Source organism: Mus caroli, chromosome 1, assembly GCF_900094665.2.
Source record: "Mus caroli chromosome 1, CAROLI_EIJ_v1.1, whole genome shotgun sequence".
Lineage (NCBI taxonomy): Eukaryota > Metazoa > Chordata > Mammalia > Rodentia > Muridae > Mus > Mus caroli.
In genome coordinates this window covers 157,660,053-157,672,632 of record NC_034570.1, presented here as the reverse complement: position 1 = coordinate 157,672,632, position 12,580 = coordinate 157,660,053, and the positions used below count along the sequence as shown (strand labels likewise).

The window sequence follows — 12,580 nt, the reverse complement described above, 5'->3', positions numbered from 1 at the left end:
TCACTCTGTAGACCAGGCTGGCCTCGAACTCAGAAATCTGCCTGCCTCTGCCTCCCGAGTGCTGGGATTAAAGGCATGCGCCACCATGCCCGGCTTCATGTAATTTCTCTTAAAAACTTTTCCATAGAGCTGGGTATGGTAGCAGGCTGATCTGACAGGATGAGGTGAGATGTGCAGCCAGGGCTACACAGCGAGTCTCTGTCTCAAAAACAAACAAAGAAAAAGTTCTCTTTTGCAAAAAGCTCCTTGTTATCTAACTCGCCTTCCATCTCCAATCCCTCCTCTCCTTGTTACTTGTAAAAAACTGGGACAGCTCTGAGGCCAGATTCTGGCCAACCAATCATAAGTAACAAGTGTTGACTGGGATACTTGTCTCATTATTATGGTGGAGTCTGGAATTCCTGGACTCACTGAATCTGCCTGCCTGTCTGATGTGTAGCTGGATCATAGGCATGGTCTACCGCAATATCTGGCTCTGAAAAGCCCTTTTTAAAAGGACAATCTTGAATCTTCTTAGGCTTCTTTCAAGGGATGAGGTGGTGTGACTGGATGAAGAACAGAATGCCTCAGGGAAAGCATCAACCAGTCAGGTGAATTGTGACTGAGGCCCAGAGTCTTTGAGGGCCTGCTAAGCTATGACAGCAGCTTAGGGCTGCCAACCTCTTGACTTCATGAGCAACAGAAAGAAAGCAACATGGTAGGCACTGTGAGTTAGGTAACCTGTTAATTACAACTAAATTCTTATTAAATTCCACATCCCATAAATGCATAAATAGATTTAAAAAAAAAAAGAGTATAAAGATGTACAGTTTTCAGACACAATCTCTGGATCACTTGGTGATTTTTACTTTTATAATTTCCAAATAGTGAACATGATAAACATTGTGCTAAAGGTGAGAAAATTCGCTTTTTAAAATATCTTTCTGGTGGGCTGGAGAGATGGCTCAGCGGTTAAGAGTACTGACTGCCCTTCCAAAGGTCCTGAGTTCAAATCCCAGCAACCACATGGTGGCTCACAACCATCCATAATGAGATGTGATGCCCTCTTCTATGGTGTCTGAAGACAACTATAGTGCACTTACATATAATAAATAAATAAAATCTTAAAAAAAAAAAAACTCCCTCAGGCTAGAGAGATAGCTCAGTGGTTAAGAGCACTGACTGCTCTTCCACAGGACCTGAGTTCAATTCCCAGCAACCACATGGTGGCTCACAACCATCCATAATGAGATGTGATGCCCTCTTCTATGGTGTCTGAAGACAACTATAGTGCACTTACATATAATAAATAAATAAAATCTTAAAAAAAAAAAAACTCCCTCAGGCTAGAGAGATAGCTCAGTGGTTAAGAGCACTGACTGCTCTTCCACAGGACCTGAGTTCAATTCCCAGCAACCACATGGTGGCTCACAACCATCTGTAATGGGATCTGATGCCCTCTTCTGGTGTGTGTGAAGACAGCAACAGTAAGTATACTCATACATAAAATAAATCTTTAAAAAGAAAATCTCCCTGTATGTGGTACTACATGCCTTTAATCCCAGCACTAAGGATGAAGAGGCAAGCTAATCGTTCTGAGTTTGAGGCAACCTAGTCCACATAGCAAGTCCCAGGGCAGTCAGGGTATATACTAGGACTCTGCCTCAGGAAAAAAAAAAATTACCAGTAGAGTCATTTGGGAAAAGAATTTTTAGCAAATAAAGAACCATAGCCAAGATCTCCCAGCAAGTGAAGAAACTCATGGAAAGTTGAGATGCCCCATGCTAACTACACAGAACTAGAAAAGGTAGCCCTGCGTCAAAGAGGGAACAAAGGGGCTGGGAACCCACTGTCTTTACATGAATGTGACGCCTACAGAGCTATCTCCAGTGTGCCAACCCCTATCCTGGAATTACACAAACTCCATAAACCAAGATTCAACATAAACACAAGGAAAAATGAATTGATTTTGTTTTAAAATAAAAAGGGGACTTAGAGTTAAAGGGGCTCAGTGGTCAAGAGCACTCACTAGCTGCTCCTTCTAGATGACCTGGGTTCAATTCCTAGCACTCAAATAATAGCTGACAATCATCTATAACTCCAATCTTTGGGGATCCATTTCTGACTTCTGCGGGCACCAGGCACGTGGAGACACACATGCTGGCAAAATGTCTATACATATAAAAATAAATAATAATAGTTTTTTTTTTAAAAAGAGAAAAACTTGGAACTGGAGAGATGGCTCAGCAGTTAAGAGCACTGACTGCTCTTCCAAAGGTCATGAGTTCAATTCCTAGCAACCACATGGTGGCTCACAACAACTGTAATGGAATCTGATGCCCTCTTCTGATATGTCTGAAGACAGTGACAGTGTACTTACATAAAATACATAACTTTTAAAAAAAAGAAAACTTGCCAGGCAGTGGTAGCTCATGCCTTTAATCCCAGCACTCAGGCAGAGCCACCCCAGAGGCAGAGGCAGGGGGATCTCTATAAGTTCAAGGCTAGCCTGGTCTACAGATCAAGTCCAGGACAAGCAAGGCTAAGCAAAGAAACCCTGATTCAAACCAAAAACAAACCAAACAAACAAAACCAGGAAAACCTTAAAAACCTTAAGCAAGACACGGAGTATCATTGTAGCTACTGTATTGTAAGTGACGGAAACAACTGTCAATGTTACTCTGGGATGGGTTTTTTCCATCGGTATTTTATCTCTAATAACGTTTATGCCCCTTACTGCACATAAAAACTTGAATATATCAGTATCAAAGAAGAAAATGCAAGGCATTTCTGAAGAAGACAAATTATAACCTCCAAAGCAGCCTTTATAAACAAAGTATAAAATAAAGTTTTTTGGTTTTTTTTCGAAGGTGGGGGTGGGGAGGGGAGTGTTGTTTGTTGGTTTTCTTGAGACAAGGTCTTTCTGGGTAGCCCTGGCTGGCCAGGAACTCTAAAGATTCGACTTGCTTCTGCTTCTGAGTACTGAGATTAAAGGCATACATCACCATGCCATTAATTCATTTAAATTAAATGAAATTTAAATGTGGCACCATATTTGATTCTATTTAGTCCAATAATACCTATGATTATTATTTATAGCCCTGATAGGTGATAAATTTTAAGAACTTAAATGTAATGTATTTGATGCAAATAGGACTTTGGCTGAAGAAAAAAATAGTTTATGTGGTTTACCATCAGTTACACTCTGGACTCTTACCATTGACAGGTCTCTATTGTTGTTCTTTAGTTTCTCTTCTTGTCTCTCTGAAAAGAAGAAACTGGTTAGTTCAAAAATACTGAGCACAGCTTAATTATTTAATAAATTATCACTGTCTGGAGATTACAATAGCATTTTGTTTCAATATCACTCAATAAGACGAAGTGAATATGTGGGCTGTTGCTTACTCCATACTAAAACAATGTTTAAATATAGAAGAATGCCAAAATATTTCAGTTTAAAAAGTGCTATGAGTGGCAGATACAGATCGGTGGGAACCAACAGATGTCTAATTAGACTCATGGCCCACTAAACAAGAAGGAAGTCATGCTTAGAAAGCTAGCCAACTTCCTGGAACTAGTGAGGTCATAGATCTTAGAAAGACTACTGGGGGGAGAGAGATGGCCCCGCAGTTAAGAAAACTGGCTGCTCTTCTAGTGGATGTGGATTCAATTCCCAGTATCCACATAGAGGCTCACAAGTTAAAAGCTTGAAAAAAAGAAAACCAATCTACTACCTCCACTTTGGTATGCCACATAACTCCTGTCTACTCTAAATCCTATCCTTATCCTACAGATAAGTGTAGCTACCATCCTCATTTAAAAAGCTTCTCTTGGCAACCAAATGGAGACCATCACAGAAAATCACAACTCAACACAAAGCAGAAAACAACAGACTGTGCAGAACCCAGCCCCAGTGGATACATCTACTCCACAGCTCCTGCATCCCTGCTCAGGGAACATCACAAAAGAGGGAGCAAAAGAATTGTACAAGCCAGAATACCAGGAAGTCTGATATTGAAACTGACTCTCCTAGAAATGGCTACATAAACAAGACCAGAACAATGGCAAATCAATAGACAATAGCATCAACACAATAACATGGAAGGGACAAGATTTCACAGGGTCCCACCCCCAGATAAAGAACTTTATGAAACTAATGACTACTGAGAGGGGAAAATTAGCTTTGCTTGGGGATGAGCACTCTTATTGGCTATACGATACAAAGTGGTCAGCTTTGAAACAACATACACAAAACAACAAAAAGAGAAGAACCAGATAGTATTTATATACTTATGCATGCATATTCATAGATGTATTTAACAATAGTAATCAAAGAATAAGAGGCTATGGATTTAAGATGGAAGGAGGTATGGGAAGGTTTGAGGGAGGAGCAGGAGAAAGGAACATGGTAAAGTGATAAAACTATTTAATTGCAAATATTATTTAAAAACCTGGGTGGTGGTGATACATGCCTTTAATCCCAGCACTCAGGAAGTAGGGGCAAGAGGATCTCTGTTAGTTTTAGGCCAGCCTGGCCTACAACATGAATTCCTAGATAGTCAAAGCTACACAGAGAAACACTGTCTCAGGAAAAAAAATAAATAAATAAAACAGTATCTACAACAAGACACACACACACACACACACACACACACACACACACACACATATATATATATATATATATATATATATATATATATATACACACACACATACATACATAGACACACACACACATATATACATACACATACATAGACACACGCACACACATATAGACACACACAGACATGCACACACACACACACAACCCAAGTTATATTTAGGTTACTGGCTTACCTATCTTCTTCTTCTGTTGTCGACCAGCTGACTCTGTTATAGTTTCCTTCTTCTTCTCTACTGTAAACATAAACACATAAAATTATATATTAAAAGTAAACTTTTCATTTGCTTCCAAAATGTAAATAAACTCCATGTAAAAATTATAGACACTGCCGGGCCTGGTGGCGCACGCCTTTAATCCCAGCACTCAGGAGGCAGAGGCAGGCGGATTTCTGAGTTCGAGGCCAGCCTGGTCTACAAAGACCTATAAGTTCCAGGACAGCCAGGGCTATACAGAGAAACCCTGTATCAAAAGACAAAAAACAAAAAAACAAACAAACAAACAGAAAAATTATAGACACTAATGAAAAGCCTAAAAAACTTAAGGAAAAAAATCCATGGCTAAGATATGAGAATACTCATTGAAGTAAATATGATAGTAAATTATATATATGTACATATATATATATATATATATACACATACATACACATATATATTACATAAAGAACTTTCTATTCAGATACAGTACATGCTAACTAGTATGTGATCATAACAAAGTTTCTCAGAAACATGCCGTGCTACAGAGACACGTTATCCTTTAGCCTATGAAGCACTTTCACAACTATCTAGGATCACGTTAAGGGCTAGAGATACTACTTTGCCTTCACAGACATTACACTGGAGTAGAGCAAAACCCTAATCCTAATAACCATAGTTGACAGGTACGAAAAGATTGCAACTGTAGCCAGATGGTGGTGGTGCACACCTTTAACTGCAGCACTCAGGAGGCAGAGGAAGGAGAATCTGAGTTCAAGGCCAGCCTGGACTACAGGGCCAGTTCCAGGACAGCCAGGGATACACAGAGAAACCCGGAGAAGGGGGAGATAGGAGGAGGTGATCACAACTGCAGCAAGCGCTCCAAGGAGAGGCCTATGGATAAATCAGAAAGTACAAAGATCTGGTGACTAAATAAGCCTAAGAGTTTACTAAAAAATACAAAGGGAAAAAGTTTACCATGAAAGGAATAGCGAATACTAAGAATCAACAGCAGGAAAATCCAAGCCCCAGTCAGAAGTTAGAAAAGGGCCCTAGGAAACCAGGCAAAGAACACAGGAGAGTATGAGGTAAGAAGTGGCTTCAGGAAAGCCAGACATGGTAGCATACCCTTGCAATGCCACTCTAGCAGAAGCTGAGGCAGGAAGATTGCAACTTAGAAGCAAGCCTGAAGTATATAGTAAGGTGCTATCTTAAAGCCCCACAAAAACAAACAAACAAACAAACAATGTCAGAAAAGAAGGGTAGGAAGAATCTTATTTTCCTGAGCTTTACTGGGTCATATTTTTTTTAAAAGGTTTTTTAAAAAATGTGGGGTGTGTGTGTGTGTGCGCGCGTGCGCGCGCGCACGCGCTCCTGCTTGTCTGTATATGCACCATGTCTTCTGTACAGATGCTCACAGGGCCAAAAGAGGGCAATGGATCCCTGGAACTGGAATTACAGGCAGCCATGAGCCACATAATGTGGGTACTGGGTAGTATTACAAGAACAGAAAGCATTCTTAACTGCAGCTCATCTCTTGAGGGCTAAAGCCATGTCTACCTACATTCCTTCCTTCCTTTCTACATGTTCTCATCACTATGTAACCCTTGGCTGTCCTTAACTCACTCTGTGGACCAAGCTGCCAGAAACTAGAGCCACCACACCTGGCAGCTGCTGCTGCTCCTCCCTTTTTTTTTTTCCTGGTTTGTTTGTTTGAGACATGGTCTCTGTATGCAGCTCTGACTGGTCTGAAACTTGTTTATAGACCAGACTGGCCTGGAACTCAGAGATACTCCTGCCTTTACCTCAGAGATTTAAGGCATGTACTAAGTCTGTCCATTGCTTTCTTGAAGTTGGCTTTAGCTATGTAGCTCAGACTAGCCTCAAACTGAGGACTCCCTGTTTCAGTCTCCTGAACACTAGAATCACAGACAAGTGCCATCCCACCCAGCACAGAGGTTTTTATCCTAAAAGCCATATCAAGGAGACAAGTAGCATAACCACATTTATGTTCTGAAAAAGATGCTACATGAACCCTACAGAGCAAATCTGAATAACACGAGGCGCTTTCATAGAGTCAACGGAACATGCTACTTGAGAATAGGTGGGTTTGGCAGGTATGGGAGATGTAAAAAGATCTACAACCATTCAAGAGGACATCGGGTACAGGCTTTAATAATGAACTACAGGCAGGAATAACAAGTGCTTGAACAAAGGGGGCGTGCCTTATACCTGTAACCCCTAAACTAGAAAGAAGGTCAGCTGGGAGGTCAAGGGCAGCCCGAGTTACACAGCAAGTTCTCAGTCAGTCAAGGCCAAAAAACCTAAAGCAGAACAAAACAAAAAACCCCAAACCAAGGCAACCTGTTTAGCATGCACCAGTCACTTCTCCAGTCACACAGGTGCATACATGAACACAAAGAACCATGTCCTAGCAGCATGTCCATGCTAGCAAGTAGACACAGCAGCAAAGAAAGCAAGCATATTACTTTTTTAAAAAAGATTTTGGGGGCTGGAGAGATGGCTTAGCGGTTAAGAGCACCGACTGCTCTTCCAAATGTCCTGAGTTCAATTCCCAGCAACCACATGGTGGCTCACAACCATCCATAACAAGATCTGACACCCTCTTCTGGAGTGTCTGAAGACAGCTACAGTGTACTTATATATAATAAAATAAATAAATAAATAAAAATAAGACAGGCGGTGGTGGCGCACGCCTTTAATCCCAGCACTTGGGAGGCAGAGGCAGGCGGATTTCTAAGTTCGAGGCCGGCCTGGTCTACAAAGTGAGTTCCAGGACATCCAGGGCTATACAGAGAAACCCTGTCTCAAAAAAACACCAAAAAAAAAAAAAAAAAATATATATATATATATATATATATAATATTATATATATTTATTATATATGCACTAAAAATTAAAAATAAAAAAGATTTTCAGATTTCCCTGCTAAAAGCATAAAATCACCAAGGTAAAAAAATCCTGGAAGGTCATGTTTGTGAAGGTAAATATAATGAATTTGGTTTGAATATGGCGAGCCAACATTATCAACTTTGAATAAAGGATGGCGAACTGTAATTTTCAAAGTCTAGGCTCAAAAACAAAAGTCTGAGTTTAGTCTGCAGTTCTTTGTTTTCTCGTGATGTAAGTCTATCATTAACTTCCTGGGTCTCAATCTCCTGTCCCATAAGGTGGAAACATTTTTATAACCAACCACAATGGTTTTTATGTGAACCAAATGACATATTTTTCACTGCTGAGGGTGAACTCCAGGCTTTGGGCATGCCAGGCACGAACTCTATCACAGCTCTATGCTCTGAGCCCCTCACATAGGATAATTTACGGGGGGAAGAATGCAAGGGGAGCTGAGGAGTACAGCTCAACTGACAGAGTGCTTGCTTACCATACACAAAGCCCTGAGTGCAGTCCCCTGCACCCCATAAACTGACTTGATGGTGAATAACTGTGACCCCAGCACTTAGTGAGCAGAAACAGGAGATCATAAGTTCAAGGTCAAACTCAGCTAAGGGAGTTAGCTTATATAGGCTAGCCTGGCCTATATAAGACCCTGTCTAAAACTAAAAACAAAACAGAATAAACAAACAAACAAACAAACAAAAAAACAGACACTCACAAAACTTATAAAGATATAAGGAAATAAGAAGGATATAGGAATAAAGGTAGCTGTAGAAACTCTTAGAAGCCAAGTTAGGTATGGTTTAGGGTTCTGAATTTCTATAGTTCCATCTCTTGGAAGGTAGGAGAATCAGCTCAAGGTCATCTTCAGCTAGTGAGTTCAAAGCCAAGCAGGGCTAAATGAGACCCACCTCATAAAAGCAAAACAAACAAACAACACTGGCTACCAACTGTGCTTTTAGAGAACCATTCAAAGTCCCAGCAACTGGGGAGCTAAGGGTGAGGCGTCAGAAATGTGAGGCCTGCCTGGGCTACCTAAGGCCTTATTTATATGATCAGCTGTGCCCTACTAAATTTTAACTTTCCTTCTAAGGCCACAAATTTTACCCATGTTAATCATTTTTTCAAACATTTTTCAGCTTTCTCACCCGACTGAAACTTGGCTAAACTTTAAAGGGTACCACTCCCACTGACACTAGTCACAGAGACTTATTCTCCAAACACAGCTCACACATTCAAATCTCCATGTTTACTAACGTGATTTCTCCTTTCCCTAGAATTTCCTCTCACTCTTTTATCTTCTATCTACCTTCTAACTAGTCCACAAGGCACTGGGTCCATCTGTACCATGAGGTCTTCCATAGTCTCTCACAACAGAACAGGAACTCTTCTTTAGAATGAAGACTCTGTGTGTGTGTGTCTGCCATGACCCCTTTCTCCTTTAGCTTTCCCCACTTCTTAGGCAAGATCTCGACACGCAGTAGATTCAGCCTGGAATGTAGACCAGGCCTGCCCTATCTGGAGCTCTACCACACCCAGATTCCTTTTAGCTTTATTAAAGATGCTGCACAAAGGTCTTTGATTTCTATCTTTACCAAGAGTATGGTTTTGTTTGTAACATGAATCTCCCTATGTAACCCACACTAGCTGGGAACTCACAATCATGTCCATCTCCTGAGTGCTGAGATTTCAGTTTCCCTAACAAGGAACACTGGCTCGTTGTATTCTTGGTATGCTCCTCTCTTAGTTACTGTGAACATGCACCCATTGAACTTCCCGTGTTGAACCGTCCACCGTCTTACCATACTCACATTTTTTACTTTGTTTTTCCACTTCTGCCTTCAATCTCTTGTATTTGTCTGTCCTGTAAACCAGGACCCAGGTTATGCCTAAAACAGTAAAAGCAACATGCTAATGAGAAATAAATGGAAATCACAACAAACCATCTTTAATTGTTAGTGTTGGAGACGAAAGGATTTCGACATTTTGCTCTATACTTATCAGTAGCTAACTTTTTTTTCCAAAGTCAGATCAACCCACGTTTTGTTTTGTTTTTGTAAGTGTATCCACAAATACGTAAAGAAAATCAGGAAGTATGACTCCACACTACTCTCCTGCTTCTATAGGGGGATGAGCCCGGGATTTCTTGCAACGGACCACGCAGGTCACAGGAAGTGAGGCTCCCGATCTTTCCTCGTGGGGTGCAAGGGACCCCAGTGCCCTTCCACCCTGGGATTAATCAAACGTCCAAGGAAACAGCCGCCCTCACCCTCGGCGAGCAGCGCAGTGCACACGGAGATAAAGACGATGAGCAGCGTGTCTGCAAACATGGTGCTCATCTCGCCCGTCTGTCCCCGCGCTCCCACCCTCCGCAAGGGGGAAGCACTCCAGAGCCAGAGAGACCGGGAAGAGACGTGGCGGGACCGACCCTCGAGGAGCAGCACTACAACTTTGACAGCCCCGAGTCTACACTTCCGCTTCCGGGGCGCCGACCCGGAACTACAGGCTTCACTCCCGCCGTCTGGCCGCCATAGTCGGAAGAGAGCGGCAACGCGCAAGTCTCGGGGGCCGAAGGCGCGCGCCAGGCCCGGTCTCGCGAGAGTTGGAAAGCCAGGTCCGTCGGAGGTTGGCGGTGTGGTGGTGGCGTTGCGACCTCGGCAGTGCGTTACCTGCTCTCCGAGCCCGATGGCCTACCTCACACTAGAACCCTGTCACGCGGTGGCTGGACTTCACCCGCAGCCCCGCCTCCGTGGCCGAAGTTAGGCCACGGCGTGCGGAGCGCCAGGGTCTGGGGTCTCCCCGCCGTCGCGGGGCTGGGCGAGCCGAGTCGAGGAGTCCTCGGGCGCTGGTGAAGCCAGCCTTTATGATGCCGGGGACGCCGGAGGAGGGGAAGGGCTGCACACCAAGCTGCGGCCGGGCTTTTATTGGAAGGAAAGGGCTGCGGTGGCGCAGTCGAAGGGGAAAAAGTGAAAACGTTGAATTCCAGGATTAGAAGTGTTTTGGGGGCCGGGCGGTGGTGGCTCACGCCTTTAATCCCAGCACTTGGGAGACAGAGGCAGGCGAATTTCTGAGTTCGAGGCCAGCCTGGTCTACAAAGTGAGTTCCAGGACAGCCAGGGCTATACAGAGAAACCCTGTCTCAAAAAAACAAACAAACAAAAAACAAATAAGTAAATAGAAGTGGTTTTGGAAAAAAGCAAAGAACTTTCTAGGCACAGTGAAAGGCGGGGGAGGATAGAAAAAGGTGTCTGCAAAGGTGTGGTGTGTAAAAGTAGGATGTCTTGAGAGAGCTCATACACTCAGATGTCCTCCGTGAGGGACTGTAAATTACCTTGTGCAAGCGGGGCGAGAAAATGACGGGAAGGCCTTGAGCACTCGATTCCTCCCAATTCTCAGATCTGCTCTTTCTCCTCAAGAAAACTCAGAAATCTTCCTTTGTGTGTTCTTGTGGTTTTTTGAGACAGGGTTGCACTATGGAGCCCTGGTTGACCTGGAGCATTCAAGAGACACCCCCCTGCCCTAGCTTACCATAACTGTGTGCCACCATGCCCAACTTGACTTCCATTTTCTGTCATTGGTTTTTCCAAATTTCACTGCACACAATTAATAAATCTTCCGTAACATTACCTCTTTAGTTTCTCTTGCCTTATATTTATCCAGGACTCCTTTAATAGATATTAAATATATGTCTATTAAATAAATACATAACTATAAATATGTCTTTAATAGACATTAAATATATGTCAGGAACAGTACTGGGCCCTGTAAGATGGAGTAAGATAAGATTCCTTGGTTCCAAAATTCCCCAGGGAAATTGTACGCCATAGTAAGATAGAATTACAGCTAAAGTGTTGAGAGCGCAAGACCGATTCTTCCCGGAGGAAGCTGGGTGGTGGTGGCACTTGTCTTTAATCCCAGCACTTGGGAGGCAGAGGCAGGTGGATTTCTGAGTTCAAGGCCAGCCTGGTCTACAGAGTGAGTTCCAGGACAGCCAGGGCTCCACAGAGAAGCCCTGTCTTGGAAAACCAAAAAAGAAAAGAAAAGCTTCAGAAAGGTCAGTCTGAGCTGAATCTCGATTTGCGCAGGAGTTCACACAAGGGTGCTTTTATTTAATCTTCTACATCACCCAAGGTAAATGTTGAGATAGGACAGAGGGTTGACCTTTAGCTCTGCCAGGTTTTCAGTTCTGCTTGAGTCTCCTGTTTAAGGCTTTTAGCCTCAGTTTTCTTTAACCATTAATGGCACCAGCTGGGTAAAGCTGTTAGAAGCTTGACTGAGACAGTATGTACTGTATAGCATTTTATACGTGCTTGACGTGGAGTTTAACAAGTATGATACTGACTATATAATACTAAGAGTCTGGTTAAACAGTACTATACTGTAGCTACATACACTAGCTTAAAGTTACGAAAAGGGGAGGGTTAGAATCGGTAAAATGGGGCTGGAGACAGTGCTTTCTCTAAGAGCACTGTCTGCTCTTGCAGAAGATCTTAGTTCCCCTGCACCCACATGAAAGCACACTACCAGCCTTAACTCCAGTTTTGGGTGATCTAGCACCCCCTTCTGGCCTCTGCAGGCATACGTGCATATAAAATAAACCCAGGCATGGTCACAATTCCAGCATTTGAGAAGTTGGCACATTGCTGAGTTAGGCCAGTCTGGTCTCCAGAGTAAGTTCCAGGGCAGCCAGGACTACACAGAGAAACCCTGCATTGAAAAAACAAAACTAGCCGGGCGTGGTGGCGCACGCCTTTAATCCCAGCACTCGGGAGGCAGAGGCAGGTGGATTTCTGAGTTCGAGGCCAGCCTGGTCTACAAAGTGA

General features: G+C 42.9%; 1 protein-coding gene across 1 annotated transcript in view; it reads right to left on the bottom strand.

Moving 5' to 3' along the window:
* Window positions 1-10,303, bottom strand: part of Tmco1 (transmembrane and coiled-coil domains 1) — a 10,515-nt gene extending 212 nt beyond the window's left edge. Inside the window, exons 1-4 of the mRNA XM_021165069.2 lie at window positions 10,028-10,303; window positions 9,570-9,647; window positions 4,822-4,881; window positions 3,197-3,243 (exon numbers count right to left, since the gene is read on the bottom strand). Of these exons, the coding sequence (XP_021020728.1) occupies window positions 3,197-3,243; window positions 4,822-4,881; window positions 9,570-9,647; window positions 10,028-10,097 (255 nt within the window). The 5' untranslated portion in view covers window positions 10,098-10,303. The remainder of the gene's footprint in view (window positions 1-3,196; window positions 3,244-4,821; window positions 4,882-9,569; window positions 9,648-10,027) is intronic.
* Between the last annotated feature and the right edge of the window lie 2,277 nt (window positions 10,304-12,580).